Source organism: Capra hircus, chromosome 1 (genome assembly GCF_001704415.2).
Source record: "Capra hircus breed San Clemente chromosome 1, ASM170441v1, whole genome shotgun sequence".
Classification (NCBI taxonomy): domain Eukaryota; kingdom Metazoa; phylum Chordata; class Mammalia; order Artiodactyla; family Bovidae; genus Capra; species Capra hircus.
This window is the reverse complement of record NC_030808.1, coordinates 95467980-95494052: the sequence shown is the minus strand read 5'-3', so window position 1 is coordinate 95494052 and position 26073 is coordinate 95467980. Positions and strand designations below refer to the sequence as shown.

The following is a 26073-nucleotide window of genomic DNA, read 5'->3' as shown; positions in this document are numbered from 1 at the left end:
TGCGCACGTGTTCTCTTGCTGCTTCTGTGTTCTTTCCTTTGCAAGACACATCATGGGGCCCAAGCCGCGGCTTTCAGGCTCCCTTGAAAGACCAGCCCTGGTGCCCTTGGAACTGAGTTAAGCAAGAGCTGCAGGAGTTCAGGGCTCATATAATGGCCCTGAGTGTTCTTGTTGCACAGCAGTGCCCACGTGCCTTGCACTCCGGGCTCTTGGCTCTTCTGCTCGAACCAAATTCTTCCAGACACCATCAGTTCAGTTCAGTCACTCAGTTGTGTCCAACTCTTTGCAACCCCATGGACTGCAGCATGCCAGGCTTCCCTGTCCATCACCAACTCCCAGACACCATCAGATGAAGAGCAAAAAAGGTAATTTAAAAACCCTTCTTTTTCTTTTAAAAGAGAGAAGAGAAGACAAGGAGCTGGACTCAGACTGAAGTCTTGAACATGAGATAGATTCTCAACTTACAGCTTTCAAGGCATTTATTTTCTTATGTATAAAGCTACGTTTAGAGACCCCATGGACTGGGATTTCCCAGGCAAGAATACCACAGTGGGTGGCCATTCCCTCCACCAAGGGATCTTCCTGACCCAGGGATTGAACTTGTACCTCCTGCATTGCAGGCAGAATCCGTATCACTGAGCCTCCCAGCAATCCCATAAAGCTACATGGCCCACAGCAAAGTAAGAGCACATTAGCTGTTCCTTGTACCAACACATGCCGCAGTGGGCCTTCTGTGGCATTTCTTCCTTGATGTGCCTATGTTTGCTAGGCCTGTAATTATTTTTGAGACATTTTACAAATGGTTTGGTGAACTGACCCTCATTCCCAATTAAATGAAAATCTAAAAGCACTTGAGAGTATTGAAAACACAACAGAAATATACAGTTATGTTGGAAAGTAAAGTTTCCACGAAGATGGAGAGAAATGGAAGATGAATGTGGTTTAATCAGAGGGCTAATTTCCCAGGACAGAGGGGATCATGCAACATGGAAAGTGCAATTGACAATTTGTGAGATATTAGGAGGCTTACACTGAACTTGGATGTCTATTATCCTAAGATTAGTTCAGGAGAAGGCTCTGGACTGAAGGACAGTGGACTAAAAACTTCCTTTAGGGATGTAACCTCCTAGGGAAAGGTAATTTTGTAGAAAACAGCTGCACTTAGCAGCGGCATGCTCATTTTTAGATTCTAGCGCCACCTGGAGGGCAGAATGAAATAATTTCCATCCACTGCTAAGTCGAAGGAATCTTTATCAGCCATTTTTCAGTTTTCAAAACGTTTTCATTTTAATATCTCATTTGATGTTCAGGTAACTATATTTGAGTTAGAAATTTCTATCTTCACTGTGTGGATAAAGAAATTCGTCTCTCAGGAGCTTACAGTGCAAAGAGTTTGACCAATTTTTATGTAACTGAAAATGTTCTCCATGAATTGATTATTTCGGAAACAACTTTACTCGGGTATAATTTATGTACTGTAAAATTAACTGATTTAAATATATGATTCATTAATATTTAGTGAATTTACAAGTTGTGCAGCCATCACCATAACTCAGTTTCAGAATATTTTTATCACTGTGTGATCCTGTCTGCCTCTTATACACTTAATCCTCCTCCCTCCAAGCCCTCAGCCTCAAACAGTCGTTAGTTTGCTTCCTGTCTACATAGATTCACCTTTTCCGGGCATTCTACATGAATGGAATCATACAACATGTGCTCTTTCGTGGCTGACTTCTTCCAGTTAGTATAAGGTTTTTGAGGTTTATCCATGCTGCTGCTGCTGCCAAGTCGCTTCAGTCGTGTCCGACTCTGTGTGACCCCATAGATGGCAGCCCACCAGGCTCACCCGTCCCTGGGATTCTCCAGGCAAGAACACTGGAGTGGGTTGCCATTTCCCTCTCCAAAGAGGTTTATCCATAGTGTAGCATTTATCAGTATTTCGTTTCTTCTTACAATGGGACACTGCCCAGCAATAAGAAGAAATGAAATACTGATAGATGCTACACTATGAGGTTTATCGACTTCCCTGGTGGCTCAGATGGTGAAGCGTCTGCCTACAATGCGGGAGACCCGGGTTCAATCCCTGGGTTGGGAAGGTCTCCTGGAGAAGGAAATGGCAACCCACTCCAGTATCTTGCCTGGAAAATCCCAGGGACGGAGGAGTCTGGTGGGCAACAGTCCGTGGGGTCACAAAGAGTCGGACACGACTGAGCGACTTCACTTTCACTATGAGGTTTATCAGTATTTCATTTCTTCTTATTGCTGGGCAGTGTCCCATTGTTTTGATATACCACATTTTATTTGTCTGTTCACCAGCTGATGAACACTAGGGTTCTTTCCAATATTTTGCTATTGAGATCAGTCCTGGGTGTTCATTGGAAGGACTGATGTTGAAGCTGAAACTCCAATACTTTGGCCACCTGATGTGAAGAGCTGACTCACTGGAAAAGACCCTGATGCTGGGAAAGATTGAGGGCAGGAGGAGAAGGGGCACGACAGAGGATGAGATGGTTGGATGGCATCACCAACTCAATGGACATGTGTTTGGGTGAACTCTGGGAGTCGGTGATGGACAGGGAGGCCTGGCATGCTGCGGTTCATGGGGTCACAGAGAGTCGGACACGACTGAGCAACTGAACTAAACTGACTATGAATACTCAAGTGAAAGTAATTTTTTTTAAGCAAGAAACTTTCATTACTAAACAGGGAAGTAAATAAAATGTGTAGAAGAAGAAGAATTATATACATATTGTGTATTGGGGAAAAATTAAGTTAAACACTCTGGAGATACCTAAGGGGAAGGTATCTGGGCTGTGGGTTCAGTATGTCTGCCCAAGAACCAAGTGGGTTCTTGGAAGCACATTCTTGCAGAAACATAGAAGAAATACAGGGGAATAATTCAAGATTTGCTTCAATGGATTAGAAGGATTCCAAGACAGTTCTTAAAGAATTTGCTCTTGGGACTTCCCTGGTAGTCCAGTGGTTGAGAATCCACCTTGCGAAACTGGGGCTGCAGGTTTGATCCCTGATCCAGGAACTAAGATCCCACATGCCAAGGAGCAACTAAGCCCACTGAGCAACTGTCGAACCAGCATCCCACAACTAGAGAGTCCATATGCCACAATGACACAATGAAGACCCCACATGCTGCAACCAAGACCCAGTGCAGCCAAATAAATAAATATTTTTTAAAAAAGACTTTCTTCTTGTTGGGTCAATACAATATGTAGCAGACGCAGACTTGGTAACACATCTGAAGTTGGGATTCCCATTATAATCCCTCCTCATGTGAAGATAGTAGTCAATGAGACCTTTTAGGTGGCTCAGATAGTAAAGTGTCTGCCTGCAATGTGGGAGACCCAGGTTTGATCCCTGAGTCGGGAAGATCCCATGGAGAAGGAAACGGCAACCCACTCCAGTACTCTTGCCTGGAAAATTCCATGGATGGAGGAGCCTGTTGGGCTACAGTACATGGGGTCACAAAGTCGGGCATGACTGAGTGACTTCACTTTCTTTCTTTCACATGGGGTCAGATGAATCTGAGTTCAAATCCAGGCTCTGTCAACATATGTAAGGATTTGGCTGGTCAGTCTTCTCATCAGTACCCTGAGAGGCAATGGCACCCACCTTACTGGGTTATAGCACTTAGCATAGGGCCTGGTACACAGGGAGTTCTGATGTTATTTTTATAGGATTGGATTGTGCCCTAGACACCCAGAAACAGTGACATTGACCTCTTTATTTTTGAGACCCTCTTTCATTTTTTCATTGGATGTTTCTGGCCAGAGATCCTGGCCAGAGGTGTAAATTTCCTTTCGAAGTGATATAGTTTGTGGGAATGGAACCTTATAAAAAAATATACTGCTTATCGCCCAGAATGCCATGGGCTGGTGGGAAGATTTACTGCAAATCTAAAGGGAGCAGTTAGGACTTCAGGGTATAAACACCGGAACAATTAGCATGATAAGTTAGCAACTCATTGTGCATATAAAAACACTGCCTAGAACTCTACAGAGTTTTCCCTATTTATGGAAAACAGTCAGAGGTCCTTGGGTTTAATCAAAATTTAATACCCTGTGAGGGGAAATATGAAGAATACAAATTCTCAGTAATAGGCAATATGTCAAAAGCAGTAATTGCCAGCTTTAAATAGACCTTCTTGTTGTTCCTCTCCTTGTCAGTCTGTGCACCTGATTTGTAGTCAGGAAAACATGGCCAGAACCATATTAAGTCTCTGGAAAAACAGAGGAAAGAAATATGTATCCTGTCGCAGGAAAAATACATCCAACACTCAACAGAACCATATTCTTTAAAATGACAGAACAACATATTCAAAAGTATTTAAATCAGGGAAATTTCCCCCAAGAAAAGTTGAAGGCTTTTATTTTATTCAGGGCCAGCCAGATGAGTCTTCCATGAGTAGTACCCACCTTCACATTCACGCAGCTGATACATTTAAGAGGTGGAAGTGACTGTGAGTTCCGGAAAGCTTACTGTGGAGGAAAGCCATCATCTGAGGAGGCAAGTCAATGGATGGTTCATCACCATCACTGGAAAAATGAGCTTTGTCATTCAAAGAAAGAAATTCAGATATGTTCAGAGCACTATTGGGGCACTGAGGGGAAAACCAGCTCAAGTTGACTAGGTTAGAGATACCGTAAAGATAGGACCCAGCATCCTGTTAGCTGTTCTGGTACGTTGACTGATTGCTCAGATTTGTGAAGCCTTGCCTTGTGACTCTGCAGGTCCTCCCACTAGAAGCATGGGTGTTGGGTTTGACCATGCAGCTTGCTGTGGCCAATGGAATGTGGGCAGAGTGACCTTGTGCCGGTTCCAGCTTAAGCCTTAGGAGTCATTTGTGTTTCAGTTGTGCCTTCCTCTTGCGCTTCTGCCTTCTCATTGTCATGAGAGGAAAATGGCTCGCTCAGTGGAGAAGGAGGAGGACAGATCCATGAAGCAGATGTGGAAATATGCTCAACCTAGATCAGCCCACGCCCAGCCAACTCACAGATGCACAAGCCAGGGTAAATTATGGCTGTTTAAAGCTCCTGGATTTTGAAGCCATCAAGCAGCATTATTGTGACGATGGGCTACTGAGGCAGATGACTATTTTACAGGGTTAGTTTAAAGGGAAGCTGAGAGAACATTCATCTACAGACCATCAGATTCTCATCTTTGAAACAACTCTTGCAAGGATAACAAAAAGTTAAAATTTCTGCAGAAACCTGAGCATGTCTTATATCTAAAATTGATGGTGCATTTGAGAGCGAACAAAACAATTTCTGTGTAGATTTATATGGGGTGGGGATTGGGGAAGAAGTGCACACACATTTTTATTTAGATCATTAATTTTACTTAGTGTAGTCTACTCTGAAGAAGCTTCTCATCTTTTTATACCCTCCCTCCTCAGATCCTTGTCAGTTTTCTGTTTTTCCACTTAAAGTCACCTCTTTACAAATCTAATTGGGTTTTGTGCAGCATGAATTTTTATTTATCAGCCTTATAGAATAACCCTGGGTACTCCTAAGAGCTGTCAGAGCCTTTGGTTTAATGTGAGATTGGAGAGGGTGTCGGAGCCATATGGGCAGCCCAGGGAACCCCCAATTTAGCTGAATGGACACTGGAATTGAGATAAAGCATGGGGCCAGGTCTAAGTTGGAACTTTAAGCATTCTTAATTGCCTGTGAGGTCAGCATTATGCTGTCTGATGTATCTTAATTCCATCTTAGATAAATGCTAGGTTTAGGGCTCAGAGTCCAGGCTGGAGTTCTAGCAGCTAGGGTTGGGTATGAGATTGGGATTGGCTGTTGGACAGCACAGGAATTAGCAAGGACCAATCCTAAGTACCAATGGGAAAGGACTGGAAAGTAAGACACTAAAACCATTAACAAGTAATACAGTCAGGAGACTTCCTTGGTGGTCCAGTGGCTAAGACTCCTCACTCCCAGGGCAGGGGGCCCAGGTTCGATTCTCAGTCAGGGAACTAGATCCCACATGCTGCAAGTAAGAGTTTGTATGCTTCAACTAAGATCTGGCACAGCCAAATAAAGATATTCTTAAAAAGAGGCAATATAGTCAGGACCAGGCAGGAATGGAAAGCAGGGAGGACCAGGGCCTGGAGAGATACTCTGGGTCCCTCTGCATGGCTGGAGTGGTTCTGCTAAGTCCTACTGGCTTTGCTCAATTAGAGCTTCAAGCTAGTTTGAAGCCAGGCTCAGTAAGAATCAGAACAGGGAAAATGCTTGGTCTCAGCCTGCCAGTCATGAGTAGCAGCCAGAGCCTTGTGCCGTTCATACTGGCCCGCTTACCCGAATTCTTATTCTACCTGAACAAGATGAGTTATGAAGAACGAAAAGACGAAAAGGATTACCCAGTATGTTGCAGCTTGTTTGGCTGCTTTCAACTTGCTAGCAAAAGGTCTTTCTTCCACTCCCAACTAGGAATTTTTATATTTCAAAATGCCTGAACTCTTTGCATGTAGCTCTGTCTACTTCCCATTTCTGCATACCCCCACCACTTTATGTTCCTGGGGGGTTGGAGGGAATAATAGCTTTCTGGCTCAATAAAGGGAATTAAGCTCATGGAGTTGAAGATAGACGTTAAAAGGGAGGTGGGCCATGATCCTCAGTGAAAAAGAGCTATTATCTTCCCTTGAGCAGAAAGACATGGGCGGCACATCTCCATGTGATAGTGACCTACCACGTGTTAGGTGTCTAACCACCCTGGCTTGCTTTGGACTGAGGGATTGCCTGGGACCCAGGACTTCCAGTACTAATATGAGGCAGTCATTGGATTTATGCACTAGTAGGTGGTAGAACTTTCAAAGGGTCAGCCTATGGATACAACGGGACTGAATACCTAGTAATGAGGCTATATAGTTGCTATATTGCTGGGTAACAAAGTATTAGTTTTCTATTGCTACATAATAAATTATCTCAAATTTAGTGACCTAAAACAACACACATTTATTATCTCACAATTTCTGTGCATTAGTAGTCTCACTATAGCTCAGCTGGTCCTCTGCTCAGGTCATACAAGGCTGTAATCAAGGTGTCACCTGGGCTGTATTTTTATTTATTTCTGAAAAGTCTTTATTGAATTGCTACACTATTTCTTTTGCTTCTTTTTTTAATGTTTTGTTTTCCTGGGCTCAAGACATGTAGGATCTTAGCTCCTTAACCAGGAATCAAAACCAAATCCCCGCAGGATTGAAGGCAAAGTCTTAGCTACTGGACTGTCAAGGAAGTCCCAGTGCTGTGTTTTCATATGGAGGTTTGAAGTGGGAAAAGTCTGCTTCAGAATTCATTCAGGTTGTTGGCAGAATTCATTGCCTTGCATCTATAGGACTCATGATGACTTGCTTCTTTAAAGTGAACAGAGAAGAATCTCTGGCCTCAACGAGGGCCCAGTCCCTCCCTAAGGACTTTCACTTGTTTAAGTCAGTGTTACCCAGGATCAGCTCAGTTCAGTTCAGTTGCTTAGTCGTGTCTGACTCTTTGTGACCCCATGGACAGCAGCATGCCAGGCTTCCCTGTCCATCACCAATTCCCGGAGTTTACTCAAACTCATGTCCATTGAGTTGGTGATGCCATCCAACCATCTCATCCTCTGCTGTCCCCTTCTCCTCCCACCTTCAATCTTTCCCAGCATCAGGGTCTTTTCAAATGAGTCAGTTCTTTGCATCAGGCGGCCAAAGTATTGGAGTTTCAGCTCCAGCATCAGTCCTTCCAATGAACACTCAGGGCTAATTTCCTTTAGGATGGACTTTCCTTTAGGTTGATCTCCTTGCTATCCAAGGGAGTCTCAAAAGTCTTCTCCAACATCACAGTGCAAAAGCATCAATTTTAGCTCTTAGCTTTCTTTACAGTCCAACTCTCACATCCATACATGACTATAGGAAAAACCATAGCTTTGACTAGATGGACTTGGTTGGCAAAGTAATGTCTCTGCTTTTTAATATACTATCTAGGTTGGTCATAACTTTTCTTTCAAAGAACAATCTTTTTTTAATTTCATGGCTGCAGTCACCATCTGCAGTGATTTTGGAGCCCAAAAAAATAAAGTCTGACACTGTTTCCACTGTTTCCCCATCTATTTCCCATGAAGTGATGGGACCAGATGTCACGATCTTAGTTTTCTGAATGTTGAGCTTTAAGCCAACTTTTTCACTCTCCTTTTCACTTTCATCAAGAGGCTCTTTAGTTCTTCTTTGCTTTCTGCCATAAAGGTGGTATCATCTGCATATCTGAGGTTATTGATATTTCTCCCGGCAATCTTGATTCCAGCTTGTGCTTCATCCAGTCCAGCATTTATCATGATGTACTCTGTAATAAGTTGAATAAGCAGGGTGACAATATACAGCCTTGAAGTACTCCCTTCCCTACTTGGAACCAGTCTGTTGTTCCATGTCCAGTTCTAACTGTTGCTTCCTGACCTGCATACAGGTTTCTCAAAAGGCAGGTCAGGTGGTCTGGTATTCCCATCTCTTTCAGAATTTTCCACAGTTTCTAGTGATCCACACAGTCAAAGGCTTTGGCATAGTCAATAAAGCAGAAGTAGACGTTTCTGGAACTCTCTTGCTTTTTTGACGATCCAGCAGATGTTTGCAATTTGATCTCTGGTTGCCTTTTCTAAATCCAGCTTGAACATCTGGAAGTTCACAGTTCATGTATTGCTGACGCCTGGCTTGGAGAATTTTGAGCATTACTTTACTAGCATGTGAGATGAGTGCAACTGTGTGGTAGTTTGAGCATTCTTTGGCATTGCCTTTCTTTGGGACTGGAATGAAAACTGACCATTTCCAGTCCTGTGGCCACTGTTGAGCTTTCCAAATTTGCTGGCATATTGAGTACAGCACTTTCACGGCATCATCTTTTAAGATCTGAAATAGCTCAACTGGAATTCCATCACCTCCACTAGCTTTGTTCATAGTGATGCTTCCTAGGGCCCACTTGACTTCACATTCCAGGATGTCTGGCTCTAGGTGAGTGATCACACCATCATGATTATTTGGGTCATGAAGATCTTTTTTGTACAGTTCTTCTATGTATTCTTGCCACCTCTTCTTAATATCTTCTGCTTTTGTTAGGTCCATACCATTTCTGTCCTTTATTGAGCCCATCTTTGCATGAAATGTTCCCTTGGTATCTCTAATTTTCTTGAGGAGATCTCCAGTCTTTCCCATTCTATTGTTTTCCTCTATTTCTTTGCACTGATCACTGAGGAAAGCTTTCTTATCTCTCCTTGCTATTCTTTGGAACTCTGCTTTCAAATGGGTATATCTTTCCTTTTCTCCTTTGCCTTTCACCTCTCTTCTTTTTACAACTATTTGCAAGGCCTCTCAGACAACCATTTGCCTTTTTGCATTTTTTTTGGGGGGGATGGTCTTGATCCCTGCCTCCTGTACAATGTCATGAACTTCCGCCTATAGTTCTTCAGGCACTCTGTCTATCAGATCTAGGCCCTTTTCTCTATTTGTCACTTCCACTGTATAATCATAAGGGATTTGATTCAGGTTGTAACTGAATAGTCTAGTGGTTTTCCCTACTTTCTTCAGTTTAAGTCTGAATTTGGCAATAAGGAGTTCATGATCTGAGCCACAGTCAGCTCCTTGGTCTTGTTTTCGCTGATGGTATAGAGCTTCTCCATCTTTGGCTACAAAGAATATAATCAGTCTGATTTCACTATTGACAATCTGGTGATGTCCTTGTGCAGAGACTTCTCTTGTGTTGTTGGAAGAGGATGTTTGCTACGACCAGTGTGTTTTCTTGGCAAAACTTATTAGACTTTGCCCTGCTTCATTCTGTACTTCAAGGCCAAATTTGCCTGTAACTCCAAGTATTTCTTGACTTCCTACTTTTACATCCCAGTCCCTTATAATGAAAAGGACATCTTTTGGGGGTGTTAGTTCTAGAAGATCTTGTAAGTCTTCATAGAACCTTTCAACTTCAGCTTCTTAAGCATTACTGGTCAGGGCATAGATTTAGATTACCGTGATATTGAATGGTTTGCCTTGGAAATGAACAGAGATCATTCTGTCATTTTTGAGATTGCATCCAATACTGCATTTCGGACTCTTTTGTTGACTATGATGGCTACCCCATTTCTTCTAAGGGATTCCTGCCCGCAGTAGTAGATATAATGGTCATCTGAGTTAAATTCACCCATTCCAGTCCATTTAGTTCGCTGATTCCTAGAATGTTGATGTTCACTCTTGCCATCTCCTGTTTGACCACTTCCAGTTTGCCTTGGACTGCAAGGAGATCCAACTAGTCCATTCTGAAGGAGATCAGCCCTGGGATTTCTTCAGAGGGAATGATGTTGAAGCTGAAACTCCAGGACTTTGGCCACCTCAGGCGAAGAGTTGACTCATTGGAAAAGACTCTGATGCTGGGAGGGATTGGGGGCAGGAGGAGAAGGGGACGACAGAGGATGAGATGGCTGGATGGCATCACTGACTCGATGGACATGAGTCTGAGTGAATTCCAGGAGTTGGTGATGGACGGGGAGGCCTGGCATGCTGTGATTCATGGGGTTGCAAAGAGTCGGACATGACTGAGCAACTGAACTGAACTGAACTGAACTGAAATGAATTTGCCTTGATTCATGGACCTAACATTACAGGTTCCTATGCAATATTGCTCTTTACAGCATCAGACTTTGCTTCTGTCACCAGTCACTTCCGCAACTGGGTGTTGTCTTTGCTTTTGCTCCATCTCTTCATTCTTTCTGGAGCTATTTCTCCACTGATCTCAAGTAGCATATTGGGCACCTACTGACCTCGGGAGTTCATCTTTCAGTGTCGTAACTTTTTGCCTTTTCATACTGTTCATGAGGTTCTCAAGGCAAGAATACTAAAGTGGTTTGCGATTCCCTTCTCCAGTGGACCATGTTTTGTCAGAACTCTCCACCATGACCTGTCTGTCTTGGGTGGCCCTACCCGGCATGGCTTATAGTTTCATTGAGTTAGACAAGGCTATGGTCCATGTGGTCACCTTTGCCATATTCCATTCGCTAGAAGCAAGTCCCCAGGTCCACTCACACACAAGGGGAGGGGATTAAAGTTTAGGTCAGAACTTTGACATAAAGAGTTATTTCTTAATAAATATCAGGATGAAAAAATAATTTCTCCAACATGAAACAATTCTAGTAAGAGCTCAAGGGTGTAACTGTATCACCACATCACATCTGTATCACATAGTCTTCATGGGTATGAAAAGTTTCTGTCTATACAGAATACAGGTGACTTTGCTGAGAGTAACAGACATGGTTCAGGGTTTACTGCCTTGAAGCCTGATACTGAAATATTTTTTTAAGTTCAGATTAATGGCAATTATTTTCAAAATGTTTACTTTCTTCTTCAAAGCAACATATTTCAGAGTGAAGTTTAAAGTAGAACAATATCTCAGGATAAAATAGATTATGCTAATTAACTGTTATAACCTCCTATGAGGTAAATATTTGCTTTTATATAGACCTAATTAACTTTCTCTTCCAGTCTCTGAATACTCAGATGCCCTTCACAGCTGTAGGCTCATATACTTCATTCTGTGTTTGGTCACTTTTAAAGTAGGATTGCCAAGTAAAACACAGAATGATCAATTAAATTTGAATTTCAGATAAACAAAGGTATAATTTTTTAGTGTAAGTATATCCATACTTGAGAACAAGTATGCATGAGAAATATTTATTTTAAAAAAGTATTCATTATAAAATTTAACAAAGTGAAAGTGACAGTGATGTCGCTCAGTTGTGTCCAACTCTTTGCGACCCCATGGACTGTAGCCTACAACGCTCGTCCATCCATGAGATTTTCCAGGCAAGAGTACTGGAGTGGGTTGCCATTTCCTTCTCCAGAGGATATTTGCAACCCAGGGATTGAACCTGGGTCTCCCGCATTGTAGGCAGACGCTTTACCATCTGAGCTACCAGGGAAAAGAGGTACCTAATAGAGGCACTGAAAACTATAAAACACTGCTGAAAGAAATTAAAGGTCATCTAAATAAATGGGATTTAGAAATCCCTTGTTCATGGATCAGAAGACATAATATTGTTAACATGGCAATACTCTCAAATTAATCAATTCAATCATAATACCAGGTGGGTCTTCAAAAGAAATTGACAAGCTGATACTAAAATCTGTATGGAAGCACAAGGTACCCCGAATAGCCAATACAGTCTTGGAAAAGCACAACAAATCGGAGGACATACACTTTGTAATTTCAAAACCTACTACAAAGCAAGAGTAATCAAGACTGTGATGCTGGCATTAAGTATAGACATGTATGTTTACAAAATAAAACTGAAAGTCTATAAATAAACACATGTATCTATGGCAATTAATTTTCAGCATGGATGTGAAAACCGTTCAAATGGGAAAGAATAGTGTTTTCAGTAAATGCTGCTGAAACAACAGGATCAGTTCAGTTCAGTTCAGTCGCTCAGTCGTGTTCGACTCTTTGCGACCCCATGAATCGCAGCACGCCAGGCCTCCCTGTCCATCACCATCTCCCAGAGTTCACTCAAACTCACATCCATCAAGTTGGTGATGCCATCCAGCCATCTCATCCTCTGTCGTCCTCTTCTCCTCCTGCCCCCAATCCCTCCCAGCATCAGAGTCTTTCCGAATGAGTCAACTCTTCACATGAGGTGGCCAAACTACTGGAGTTTCAGCTTTAGCATCATTCCTTCCACAACAGGATAGTCACATATAAAACAATGAAGTTGAACTCTTACTTCACACTATATAAAAAAAATTAACCCTAAATTGATCAAAGACTTAAATATAAAAGTCAAAATCACAAAACTCTTGGAAAAATACATCAGGGTTAATCTTTGTGACCTTGGATTTAGCAACAGATTCTCAGATACATCACCAAAAGCACAAGCAACAAAAACAAAAAGATAAATTGGGCTTCATCAAAATTAAAAGTTCTGTGCTATAAAGGATACTAGGAACAAAGAGAAAAGACAGACCACATAATAGGAGAAAATATTTGAAAATCATATATCTAACAAGGAACTTCTGTATAGATTATGTAAAGAGTTCTTAAACTCAATATCAAAAAGACAAACCAATAAAAAAGGGGCAAAGGATCTGAGTAGACATTTCTCCAAAGAAGATAGGCAAATGGCCAAAGAGCACATTAGCCTTCAGGACAGGGCAAATGAAATCCCCAAGGAGATGCTACTCCACACCAACTAGGATGACTATAATAAAAATATCGGATAGAACAAGTGTTGGTGAGGATATTGAACCATCATACATGGTGACAGAAATGAAAAACAGTCTGGCAGTTCCCCTCAAAGTAAGAGTTACCTTATGATCCAGCAATTTCACTTCCAGATATGGACTTAAGAGAAATGAAAACATATGTCCACACTGAAACGTGGGCAAGTGTTTATAGCAGCCTTATTCATAAAAATAACAGATGTCAACAACCCAAATGTATGTTAATTGATGAATGGCTGAACAATATTTGTTATTTCCACCTAAGGGAATACTGGTTGTGATGGTTTAGTCATTAAGTTATGTCCAACTCTTCTGACACCACGAACTGTATCCCACCAGGCTCCTCTTTCCATGGGATTTTCCAGGCAAGAATACTGGTGTGGTTGCCATTTCCTTCTCCAGGGGATCTTCCCTGACCCAGGGATCAAACCCGTGTCTCCTGAATTGGAGGTGGAGCGTTTACCATCTGACTCACCAGAGAAACCCTGTTTAGACCCTACCCATGTCATTTAATCTCTCAGTTCTCTGCTCCAGAAAATGCAAACAAATGACAACTGCTCTGATCTTGCTGCTGCTGCTGCTGTTAAGTCGCTTGAGTCGTGTCCGACTCTGTGCGACCCCATAGATGGCAACCCACTATGCTCCTCTGTCCCTGGGATTCTCCAGGCAAAAATACTGAAGTGGGTTGCCATGATGATCATCTATTCTGAGATCATACCTGGAAATATTTGAAGTTCTTTGGAGAAGGGAGGACCTTTTTTGGTCTTATTGGTCTTCTGTAGGTTTACCTGGTCCATATCTGTTATGTGTCCCTGGTGTGATCTGATGAAGGAAGGCCCTGAAGTGGTGAATGAAATAGCAGCATAGTCAATGGAGAAGATACCCACATATTCACCCCATATCATCTCAGGACCAAACTTTTTCCTTGCCCAGACTCCTTGCTATAGAGTAGAAGAGATACATTTACCATAGAAAATTCAGGTCTAGTGCATGCTGTCCGGAACTGCCAGGTCCAAGCAGTAACCCTGCATCTATTTCTGGCCCTAGGTACATGCTTTATATTATGTATGGCCTTTTACAATTTTTAGGCACTTTCATTGATTGACTTATGTATTCTTTATTACAAGTCTTACCTTCAACAGTGAAATCAGAAACTTTGCTTATGATGGATGTTCAATTAGTAATTATCTATCTTTGATTCCTCCAAATTTCCATCCCTAACTATAAATCTCCAGAGAGATCAAGAAATAGACACACACAAGTCTATTAGTCTTGCTTGAAGTATACCGGTTTTGGTGACATCGGGGAAGGGGATAAATTGGTGGTCCCTTGACTGGCATTTCTTAGGTCAGACACAGGGATCCCGAGCACCCACTGAGGATTTTTGCAAGTGCAGGAAGGTAATGTACATCTTCTAGGTAGCAGAGTTATTACAAATAATCTCCACCAGAGGCAGGTTTCCCATAGGAGGCTGTTAATGGTCCATCATATGCTTATCTTAGCATAGGAATGAAAGGTGAAGAATTAAATTGAAGTAGTTTGCTTTTGGGCTCATGTATGGTTCAATAATTTATTTTGCTGGTCTATGTGATGGGAGAAACTCTCAAGGCCTTTGCTTTCTCCTCAGACTCTCAATACTCATCTGTATCTCACTTTGGATGGTAATCGCTGCATTTGTGCTGAACAGCATTTTTGCATCAATAAATAAAAAATGGCAGTGACAAGTTTCTCTCTTTCTTTTTATTTTTCCTAGTGAAATGTGAACATTTGGTTCCCCACTGTATTGCTATTATCCATGATCCTTAATCTTTTATTTGATATGCACCCATGTCTTCATGTGTGAAGAATTCAAGGGTCACAGACCAGCAGAAGCAGAAAGAATACTTAACATGTAAATGTTTCATGCAGTATAATGTCAGAGTTGTTACTAATGACCATTTTCTATTTGCAATAAAACATTCCTTTTAGAGACCACCACATTTGTTGTAGCTTTTTCTGACCTATGAAAGCTTCAAAGAGAATGCTTCTGCCATCATACCTCTTTGACTTCTAAAAATGGCCAGGTATCTTACTAATATACATGTTATTTCACACATACATCTTAAAAAATGAAATCAGGTAAAACAGGGCTCACTGCTTACAACAATAGAAAGAAGAGTCGAGGTCGGCTTAAGTTAACAACAACAAAAATACCATGGCTTATTTGAAATTTGGGATCCTGAATACAAGGGGCTCCTTTTTCAGGGGTAAACCTAGTGTCATTTTCCCTTTTATGAGTGGCATCTGACAACCATTTGACAATTCTTATAATAGAACTCAGTGTGGATATGCATACAAGAAGCTTTGGGATTCTTGCATGTGTGGGAAGGTAATGTACATCTTCGAGGTAGCAGAATTATCACACAGGTAATCAACTCAGGAAAAGAACAGAGAAAAACCAAATATCTATCTGGGAAACAAGAATTCTGGGAAAAAATAAAAATACATGGCATTAGGAAGTGTTCTAATCTCATTCTTTCGCATGTATCTGTCCAGTTTTCCTAGCACCACTTATTGAAGAGGCTGTCTTTGCCCCATTGTATATTCTTACCTCCTTTGTCAAAAATAAGGTACTCATAGGTGTGTGGGGTTATCTCTGGGCTCTCTATCTTGTTCCATAAACTCAAAATGGATTAAAGACCTAAATGTAAGACCAGAAACTATAAGACTCTTAGAGGAAAACCTAGGCAGAATACTCAATGACATAAATCAAAGCAAGATCCTCTTTGACCCATCTCCTAGAGTAATAGAAATAAAAACAAAAATAAACAAGTGGGACCTAATTAAACTTAAAAGCTTTTGTACAGCAAAGGAAACTACAAACAACTCTCAGAATGGGAGAAAATAATAGCAAAGGAAACAACTGACAAATAATTAATTTCCAAAATAAACAAGCAGCTCATACAACTCAATACCAGAAAAATAAACTACTCAATCAAAAAGTGGGGAAAAGACCTAAACAGTCATTTCTCCAAAGAAGACATACAGATGGCTAACGGACACATGAAAAGAGGCTCAACATTGCTCATTATTAGAGAAATGCAAATCAAAACTATGAGAGACCACCTCATACCAGTCAGAATGGCCATCATCAAAAAGTCTACAGTCTATAAACAAATGCTGGAAAGGGTGTGGAGGAAAGGGAACCCTCTTGCATTGCTGGTGGGAATGTAAATTGATATAGCCACTATGGAAGATGGTATGGAGATTACTTAAGAAACTAGGAATAAAACCACTATAAGACCCAGCAATCCCACTTCTAGGCATATACCCCAAGGAAATAAAAATTGAAAAAGACACATGTACCCCAATGTTCACTGCAGCACTGTTTACAATAGCTAGAATATGGAAGCAACCTAGATGCCCTTCAACAGATGAATGGATAAAGTAGTTGTGGTACGTATACACAATGGAAACTACCCAGCCATAAGAAGGAACACATTTGAGTCAGGTCTAGTGAGGTGGACAATTCTAGAGCCTATTATACAGAGTGAAGTAAGTCAGAAAGAAAAACATAAATATTAGATACTGATGCATATATATGGAATCTAGAAAGATGGTACCGATGAATTTATTTTCAGGGCAGCAATGGAGAGACAGACAGAGAACAGACCTATGGTCATGGGAGGAGGCGAGGAGGGAGAGGGTGAGATGTATGGAGAGAGTAACATGGAAAGTTACATTACCATATGTAAAATAGATAGCCAGTGGGAATTTGCTGTATGACTCAGGGAACTCAATCAGAGTCCCTGTGACAATCTGGAAGGGTGGGATGAGGAGGAAGGTTCAGGAGGGAGGGGACATGGGTGTACCTATGCCTGATTCATGTTGATGTTTGACAGAAAACAACAAAATTCTGTAATGCGATTATCCTTCAATTAAAAACAAATAAATAAAAAAGTATAATAGTTGATGTTTATGGTGTTGAGCCACCAATATGACCCCAGTGACTCCACCTCCCAGTACTCATGCTGTATATATATATGGTCCCTGACTTAATGATGGTTTGACTTAAAACTTTTGAAGGGATAAGTATGCAATAGAAACTATGCTTCAGATGTAAAATTTTATCTTTTCCCAGGCTCAGAACATGCAGTGCAATACTCTGTGGTACTGGGTAGTGGTGGCAAGCCCATAGCTTCCAGCATCACAATCACAAAGGTAAACAACTGACGCTATTACAACCGTTGTGTACCCATACAACCATACAGAAGTTTTTCACTTGTGGTATAATATTCAATAAATTACATGAGGTATTCAACAGTTTATTTTGAAATAGGCTTTATGTTGATTTTGCCTAACTATAGACTAATGTAAGTGTTCTGAGCGCATTTAAGGTAGGCTAGGCTAATGTGTTTGGTAGGTTAGGCATACTAAATACATTTTCGATTTAACAATATTTTCAATTTAGAAGCGGGTTTATTGGGGCATAACCACATCATAAGTCAAGGAAGATCTCTAGTCTTCTCCCACTCTGAATAGCACCGACTGGTGTAATCAATAGGATTGTGCTGTAATGATGGTTTGTGACTTCCAAGACTAGGTCATAAAAGACATATGTTTTCTGCTTAGTTTTCTCTTGGATCACTCGTTCTGAAGGAAGCTAACTGCCATATTGTGAGGCTACTCAAGCAGCCCTATGGTATGAGTATTTTCACGGCGGCATGTATGTGGTGCTGGGTAGCTGGAGGTAACCTGGGGTCAGTTTGTGGGAAAGTGATGGATGAAATGTGATGATTGCATATCAGTTAAGCTCTATGATTAAATGCAAGAGGTTGGACCTGCATACATCAACATACCTAGGTATTAAAATTAGTGCTTTCCCAGAAATAATATTATTTGTGTAAATAAAAATTCCTCAAACAAGAGTACACATTTTACAAGAATACATTCAAGTAAAAAGATACACAAAAATACATTAAAATGATTAATACTGATCACTGCAAGGAGGAGAAAATTAATGGAATGTGTAGATTAAAAAAAGTAACAAGTGAGTTAAACAAGAGAGGGAGTCTTACTGGGCCTTGGACTAAGGAATGTGATTTACTCAGTATTCTGTACTAGAAGTTGAGATTTAAAATTAAAGAAAAAAAAAACTGGAAAAAAAATCCAGAGTTTCAAAAGAAAGAGCATTATGAAAGTGTGATAGAAAGGAGTAGCGCACAGTGACATCTCACACCAATTTCAAACAGAAAGGCATCTATGATCTGGGGCTGGGCTGTTCTGGGCGTAAGAGCAGGTAATTAGCAGGGTGAGGGAAAGATAATTTAAGCAGCCAATCAGGAACTTCCTGACTTTAAATTTTGCCATTTGCAGCCACATGAATGGAAGGTATTATGGTAAGTGAAATAAATCAGACCACAAAGACAAATGGAATCTAAAATATACAACAAACTGGTGAATAAAACAAAAAAGAAGTAGACTCGCAGATACAGAGAACAAACTAGAAAGTTACCAATGGGGAGGGAACGGAGGGGCAATAGGGACAGGGGATTTAAAAAAGGGGGGCTTGTTATGAGGTTACATGAAATCATGTATATGGAAATTTTGAAAATTGTAAGCACTATAGAATTTGATTTATTGAATTTCATTCAATAAAAACATACATAAGTTTAAAAAATCTTAGTATGACGGGAAGGAAATCCAAAACAGAGGGGATATATGTGTACGTTTAGCTGATTCACTTTGTTGTAGAACCGAAACTAACACAGTGTTGTAAAGCAACTGTACTTCAAAAAAAAAACTTAAAAGGAAAGGCTTAGTGGGATAAGCAAAATGTGGGGAAAAAAATTTTTCTGATTTTGTCTTTTACCTTAGTGTCCCCTTCTCTATATCTAGGGAATGCATTGTAATGCAAAATTTCTTATGAATGAAGACTTGTTATGAAAAAGAGGCTCAGAAAATGTCTTTATGTTAAACGACTTTTTAAAAGTACCGCTCCTGTTTTTGTTTCTCATAAATCAGCAAATGTTTGCCCACTGAGTTATCTGGTGCAATTCTAAACCCACCTTTTGACCTACTTACTGTCTAGAAAGTGAATAGCCAAATATCATTGGAAAAACTATTTAATTTTCTTTAATCTTTCAAATGTGATTTTGACAATGTTTAAAGATTCCATTATCACAGCTCAGACTGTATTTTAAAAAGTTATTGAGACTTTGTAAATATAAAGAGGAATTTAGAAATCTACTTCTTACCCCCTCCAGTCTAACATAAAGCAACTCAATTCTTTATGTTCTCACCCTCTTTACAGATTGGCCTGATGAATCTCACGTACCATGAGCAAAGAAAGCTTTCAAATCACTTTCCACATGACCTGAACAATATACTACCCATTGTGACAAGCCCTACGTGAAGTATGAAGAAAGAAGACCCTTGTCTTCAAAGAAATTACAAGCTTCTAGAATAAGAATTACTATATTATGAAAGCAAATCCACAGGCCCATTCTAGGGGGCACTGTTGATGCCTCACCACACAGGCTGTCCCCCTACCTCTGAGGTCACCAGTGCTGCAGAGGGCAGGTCTCCATGCTACAGTTTTGCCTCTAATGGGTTTCTGCCTCTCTACTCGCTCTCTCAGACCCATGTGGAGAAGTAGAGATAGTTATTGCTCAGACATCTAATGTGTCTGGAGCTTAGAAGGCAGAACAGGGCTGCAGGTGAGCAGAGAGATGGCAGGGAAACCATTGAATCTGAGTGGAATGGGAAGAACAAGCCAGACCCTGAAGAAGTGAAACGGAGAGAGAGGAGCCCAGGATGAGTCTACAAATGTGAGCAGTCTCCCTGGAAGCCAAAGAGAGCTTGCAAGACGCCTAGTAGAGATAAAGGCTGAGGGTGTCCTTGTTGAAAAAGCCAGTGAGGTACGAAAATAGACAAAACTAATCTCTGTTTCAAAACCTAGGGAAAGTGGTCGGCTTTCAGGGAATAGGTAGTAACTGAAAGAGGAGGGGGCAAAAGGGCAGCTTCTGTTTCTTTCTCTTTCTGGGTGCTGCTGAGACTTGTGCATGAAGCTTGTGAGAAGGACTGGGAACGGCAGGGGACGCTGGGGCTCTGACACCTGCTCCAGGGTGACACTTCTGTCTCCAGCTCAGACCTACATTGTGCTGGCTCTAAAAACCTGATGTGCAGAAGAAGGAATCTTCTTTTCAAAGAGAGGGACACTGCTGATTTCACACTTTTAATTGCTTAATTAATGAATATTTACATTTTAAAAGTCAGTTAAGTGTGTCGGCATCCAAAGCACTGACTGTGAGGCAGAGAATGGATACATGTATCATTTCCATGGCTTTATAGAAGGAAAATCCAGGGAGACTGAGTTTCTTGAGTTCACAATTCTCATTCTGAATACAAACCGTTAGGTCTATCCATCCTCATTGAACAGTTTAGTTAAAAACATTATCAACAGTGCTTCATATTGAGTGCTCAGCTGGGAGGAGATTGCATGAGTTGACAATAACTCTTTCAGAACCAAAACTCATATGACTTTTCATTCCTGAAAGAACTTGACCTTGTTACCATTATTCTATTATAGAATGCTGGCTCTGGGATAGGGAAGAGTTGAAAACCTTGCTCATGGAAGAGAATAAAACTCACCCAAATCTGTTTGGTTGAGGTATTCTAACTGGACATTCTCTGCTCTCTCTGGAGGAAGGATCAGTAAACATTTCTTACAGACAGCTAGGAGTTTGGATTTGCAGATCATTCGGTCATGAGGCATGTAAACAAATTGACATGGCTGCAATCAAGTAAGACTTTATTCACAGACGCAGGAGGCTCAGTCTTAGTTTGCCAAAGCCTGTCATAAGGGTGAGGCTAGGGGCCTGAGTTCTGTCCAGAATACCTGAATGTTCTGAATGGGTGAATGTTCATCAGTATGTATTCGGTTTTTGTGTCAGAGACATGTGCTCCAACTACAATACTCTAGTATGAATTTTTAGAATGATTGAGAAAGAGTATCAGTATTTTTGACCCAGACCATTTTATGTGATAAATCCAAGTGGAATATACCTTAGGAGAACAGGATGTTATATTTCCCAGTGTTGAGCAGAAGTAGGACAACATTCACTTAAGTGCATGTATCTAGAATAAAGTTAACAATTGAGTTGCTGGAGATAGAAAAGAGTATTTAAGCCTACGTTTTGGTTGGACGGCCATCCCAGTCTCTGACTTTAAAACGTAAAAGTTTAAAATGATTAGTGTGACAAATTTTCACTTATTTTAGATTAACTTTTTGTTTTTAAGTTAAAATTTAAAACTGATATAAAGGAAAAAATAAGATTACCTATAATAAATTCAGTCACAGCATTTTTGTTTCCTTTAATGAATCCTTCTAATCTGAAGTCAAACCTAGTAATATATCACATGTGAATTAAATGCCATTAGGCATTTATGATGGTATCTGCCTCCCCTAAACATAAGGCAAATCCATTGATTCTTCACCTGCAACTTTTTGATAGATGGTGAATTCCTTTTCCAGTGAATTTCTAGATTCAAGAATTTCTCAAGGCCTATGCCTGGTAATTTGGCCACCTGATGCGAAGAACTGACTCATTTGAAAAGACCCTGATGCTGGGAAAGATTGAGGGTGGGAGGAGAAGGGGATGACAGAGGATGAGATGGTTGGATGGCATCACCAACTCAATGGACATGAATTTGGGTAAACTCCAGGAGTTGGTGATGGATAGGGAGGCCTGACGTGTTGCAGTCCTTGGGGTCGCAAAGAGTCAGACACAACTCAGGGACTGAACTGAACTGATGCCTGGTAAAACGCATTCTAAACCTCCAAATTGCCAGTATTAATTGACCTCAGAGGATTCCTAAGCACACTGCAAATCCTATAACATTTGCTCATTTCATAATGAGAGAATAGAGAGGGGTGAGACGACATGAAGAGTCCTCTTCAGCCCCTCTCCAGAGAGTGACAGGCATCTGAGAAGGCTGACTTGCTGCATCAGATCAGAAATGTCAAAAAGAACCACTACCTCTGTTAAAAAATAGTAGTATTTTGTCAGCCACTTGAAAGTGTGAGCTAAACTGAAAATTTATTATAGAGGCCTCATGGTTTTTTTCTTTTTTCCCCAGAAAGCTCTTTCTTGTCCTCTAAAATGGTTTCCATAAGAAGGAAGGGCTCTGGATGGGGCCAGTGGTCGAAAGAATAAGGAATGAGGAGAGGCAGAAAGAAGTGCAGGGTCTTCATAATGTCTATAAAACCTGCTCTGCCTGTTATCTTACATCTGCTACAAAAGGTTTCCTGGCTTGTGTTTTCATCTGGAAGACTGTTAATTCACAATATATTACATTTTCCCATTATTACATAAGAGGTTAACTGCTTATGTTTTTGATTACCTAGAGATAAAAATTTTTTCCAAAGATGCTATTAAAATAAAATCAATGTTTTGTTTTACAATATGTCACTCAATTATCTAATGACCAGCTCTCCAAGCCCTTCTGTGATGCTTTACAGCTGAAAAAGAAGACAGTCCCATTGGAGGGTGAGTCACCAAGTGGATACTTGCTCCAGAGCAAACGCCTGCACCTGACCCGCTGTGCTGAGTGTCCTCCAATGACTAAGCTTGGCCAGCATGAATAGCTTTAATAGGCCATGACCACTTTCTACCCTTCACCTCTTATAATCACAGATTTTTTTTTCCCTTCTTGAAAGCAAATATTATTACATGGATTATCAGAATCTCAGGTACATCACTTAAAGGCTATAATTACCTTTTGTAATTTCAAAACATTATAGTCAATTTAAAATGTTGTACAGATTCGTAATAGTTTTTCAAGAGGCAAAATCCCTTGCATTTTAAAGTTTATATCAGACACTGCAATGTTAAAGTATTTGAACTTCTAGTAGGTAGTAATGGTGTCAGAGAACGATGGGTAATTAGGTCTAACCTCTTGTGTGCACAGCCCAAGCAATTTTTACAGAATGGGGCACTATGTAAACTGCCACTGCACAGCAAGGAATTGTGGCACTGAACTTCCCATAAAATCTACCCAAATAAATCTTGTAGCCCCTCTCTTTGCAGATAAACATCTTGCCTTTGAGAAGATTCAGTAGAAAAGAACCTTGCTAACCGTTTCTTTAGCAATAGCAGGAAGATTTCTTGTCTGAGACTCCATCAGGTTTTCATTTCATTAACTCTCTCCTCCATCTCCTTTATTCATCCAACAAACATGTACTGAGCACCTCCTATGAACCAGGTTCTGTTTCAAGCTCTGCAGATAACGTTATGAACAAAACACAGGAAAGTCCCTGCCCCGTGGAGCTTCCATTCTAGTTGAGGGAGACGGACAAGCACATAAATCCATAAGATCACAGGGTTCAAAATAGTTTAGAGGCATCCTCTCTGAAATCTGTTTATTGCATCTCCTCATTGTGGGGCAGTGATGAGTGAAATGAGAGGCCAGTAGTGGACTGCAGCAATGTCATTAGTCCTAATGGGTGAACTTCAGTGAGCCCATCAACTAACAAGGGTCTCAGTTTCCTCAGCTATAAAATGGGGAGAGGTTGTATTACGTGCTTTTTTTTTTTTTTTTCAAAGAGAAAGGGCCCTTTCAAGAGCCAGTTGTTTGACTCTTCTACATTTAAAAAGAAAATATGAGAAATCCTTAGGTATTCCACATACACTCAACACTTTAAATGCCAATCTAAACTTCATAAATAGCAAACATCTTATTTATGACGGCTATGGAATGAAGCCATTTTTTCATCTTCAGCCACCATAAAAGCATATTAATTTCCATTGTTGGTTACACAGTCTCACCTCATTTGTAAAACTCTCTTGTGGGTATGTAACACTGTCTCTTTCCTGCAAACTGACTTTATGCTGTTTCACTGGCTTTATGTTCCTATTTAATCTTTTCCACTGGACTATCAGCTCTATGAAACAGGTATGGGTCCTTACTTCTTTGGACAGGATTCTGTCCGGGTAACCCATAAAGGTGTAATTATTGCACCCAGTGTAAGTGTGAAAGTGAAAGTGTTAGTCACTCAGTCGTGTCCTACTCTTTGTGACACCATGGACTATAGTCTGCCAGGCTCCTCTGTCCGTGGGATTCTCCAGGCAAGAATATTGAAGTGGGCTGCCATTCCCTTCTCTTGTGGATCTTCCTGACCCAGGCATCGAACCCAGATCACATGCATTGCAGGCAGATTCTTTACTGTCTGAGTCACCAGGGAAGCCCCTTCTATACCATAATTTATGGCATGTTGGGAACCCATGTTAGTTCTTCAAGTTGTAAGAGTAGTTCTGCTTAATAAAACTAGAGGTATGGGGTATCAAAGGGTATGTTAACATCCAAAAAGGAGAAATGTATTTCCTGAACAATTCACAGATGAGGATAGTGTGAATTAATAAATAATCCTAACCTCTTTGGAACTCTAGTGGAATGTTAATGCTTATTTAATAATGCAAGAGATGGTACATGTATTTTACAATCAATTTTTCTTCTAGAAGGTAGCATAGCTGGAGAGCTGAATATCAAATAAGGCTGCGCTCATACTCATTCACTTGGCATGAGTTATGAAGCCCCTGATTCTCTTGAAAGACAAGTTGTATTTGCTGGTTTTATTTTGAAATGTAGAAACTCCAATTTCAATAAATCTGGCAGCTAAGGATGGCAGGAAATTTTACAGGACTGTAAGAAATGTTCTTTCCTTATCTGAATCTGATTCCCACCAACATGTTGGTGATTTCCTAAGGCTGTATGCTCTGTCTTTGAGTTTAATGGGTTGCTGTGTAATCAAATATCCTACACATGTTTTCAAATCTGATCTGGTGGGCCCTATCATAAGGACACATCTTGTCGGTGCCTTTGGAGGTAAAGTGAAATCTCTGCTGTAATAACCAAATTTAATTCTTTCCTGTTGCTCTGTCGTGTCAAGATACACACCAACAATATTATCAGAAGTACCTAACATGGGCTGCTATATAGACTAAGGTCTGTCCTGCCCTTTCAGTCACTGGAAAGGAAGAAGGACCACATCCTTGGTTGGGTGCACATCACGACTCTAGGACCAGATGGGCAGAGCATCCCATGGAACCTTCAAGAATCTCAGAGCAGCATCACAACACCTTCTAGCAATAAACACTGTCAAACAGAGCCTGTATGGATTACAAGGTCCAGCAAGCAAACAACAGCTGCATGTGTGAGGGTCAGAGGAAATTAAGGAGGTTCAGACACCTTTTGGCAACTAGATCAGTTACAGATAAATTCTTGTCAGCAAAGAAAATGCACTTTTGGTACACATCACGGAACTGAAACACGTGTTGACATCACGGAATTGAAATACGTGTTGACGCTGTTGGGTATATGCTACCTAAGAACGCAGTCCCTTTTTCCCAAGGAGAGACGTGAGGAATTATAAAGCCATGCCGATGTTCACTGTCCTTACATCAGTATGACGGCAGCCCTTCCTAGTTAACCCAAAAAGTTGCAATCCAAGGGGTGGATGTGTACTCTGGGTCTGGGTCTGTCTGTTGGGTCTCCAGAAAGTCCGAATGTGACGTGTACTCTTCCGAGTGGAAGTCTCGGAGCTGCGAACAAGCACAACGCTTAAGTCCAGACCTCCATGGGCACCATGGCTTCCTTGGTTCCAACAGAAGGCAGTAGGTTCTCTTCAGATAAGAAATAAAAGGGGAATTGCACCAAGAACCCACGGATCTTTTTCAGTTCTTCCTCAGCTCTAATGGGATCCTCCTTTGCTAATACGGGCTTGCTTATAAAGTCTCTCAGCTGAATTAAATTGTGTACTTCATCATTGGGAAGGCACCGGAACACCTGATTAAAATGCAAAT

The 26073-nt window shown here is 40.8% G+C and overlaps 1 protein-coding gene and 1 long non-coding RNA gene across 8 annotated transcripts in view; one reads left to right on the top strand and one right to left on the bottom strand.

Moving 5' to 3' along the window:
* Positions 1–23623, top strand: part of LOC106502158 — a 110715-nt gene extending 87092 nt beyond the window's left edge. The window contains exon 3 of the long non-coding RNA XR_001295746.2: positions 19524–23623. This is a non-coding gene — a long non-coding RNA (uncharacterized LOC106502158). The remainder of the gene's footprint in view (positions 1–19523) is intronic.
* The window catches only part of PLD1 (phospholipase D1), a 283431-nt gene that overhangs the window by 28711 nt on the left and 228647 nt on the right, over positions 1–26073 (bottom strand). For 5 of the 7 annotated variants that reach the window (XM_018047760.1, XM_018047765.1, XM_018047786.1 and 2 more), the window contains one exon: positions 20432–26056. The exons of the other annotated variants lie outside the window; for them this stretch is intronic. In XM_018047760.1, the coding sequence (XP_017903249.1) occupies positions 25832–26056 (225 nt within the window). In that variant the 3' untranslated portion in view covers positions 20432–25831. Of the gene's footprint in view, positions 1–20431; positions 26057–26073 lie in introns of those variants that run through there. 7 annotated transcript variants of the gene reach the window in all.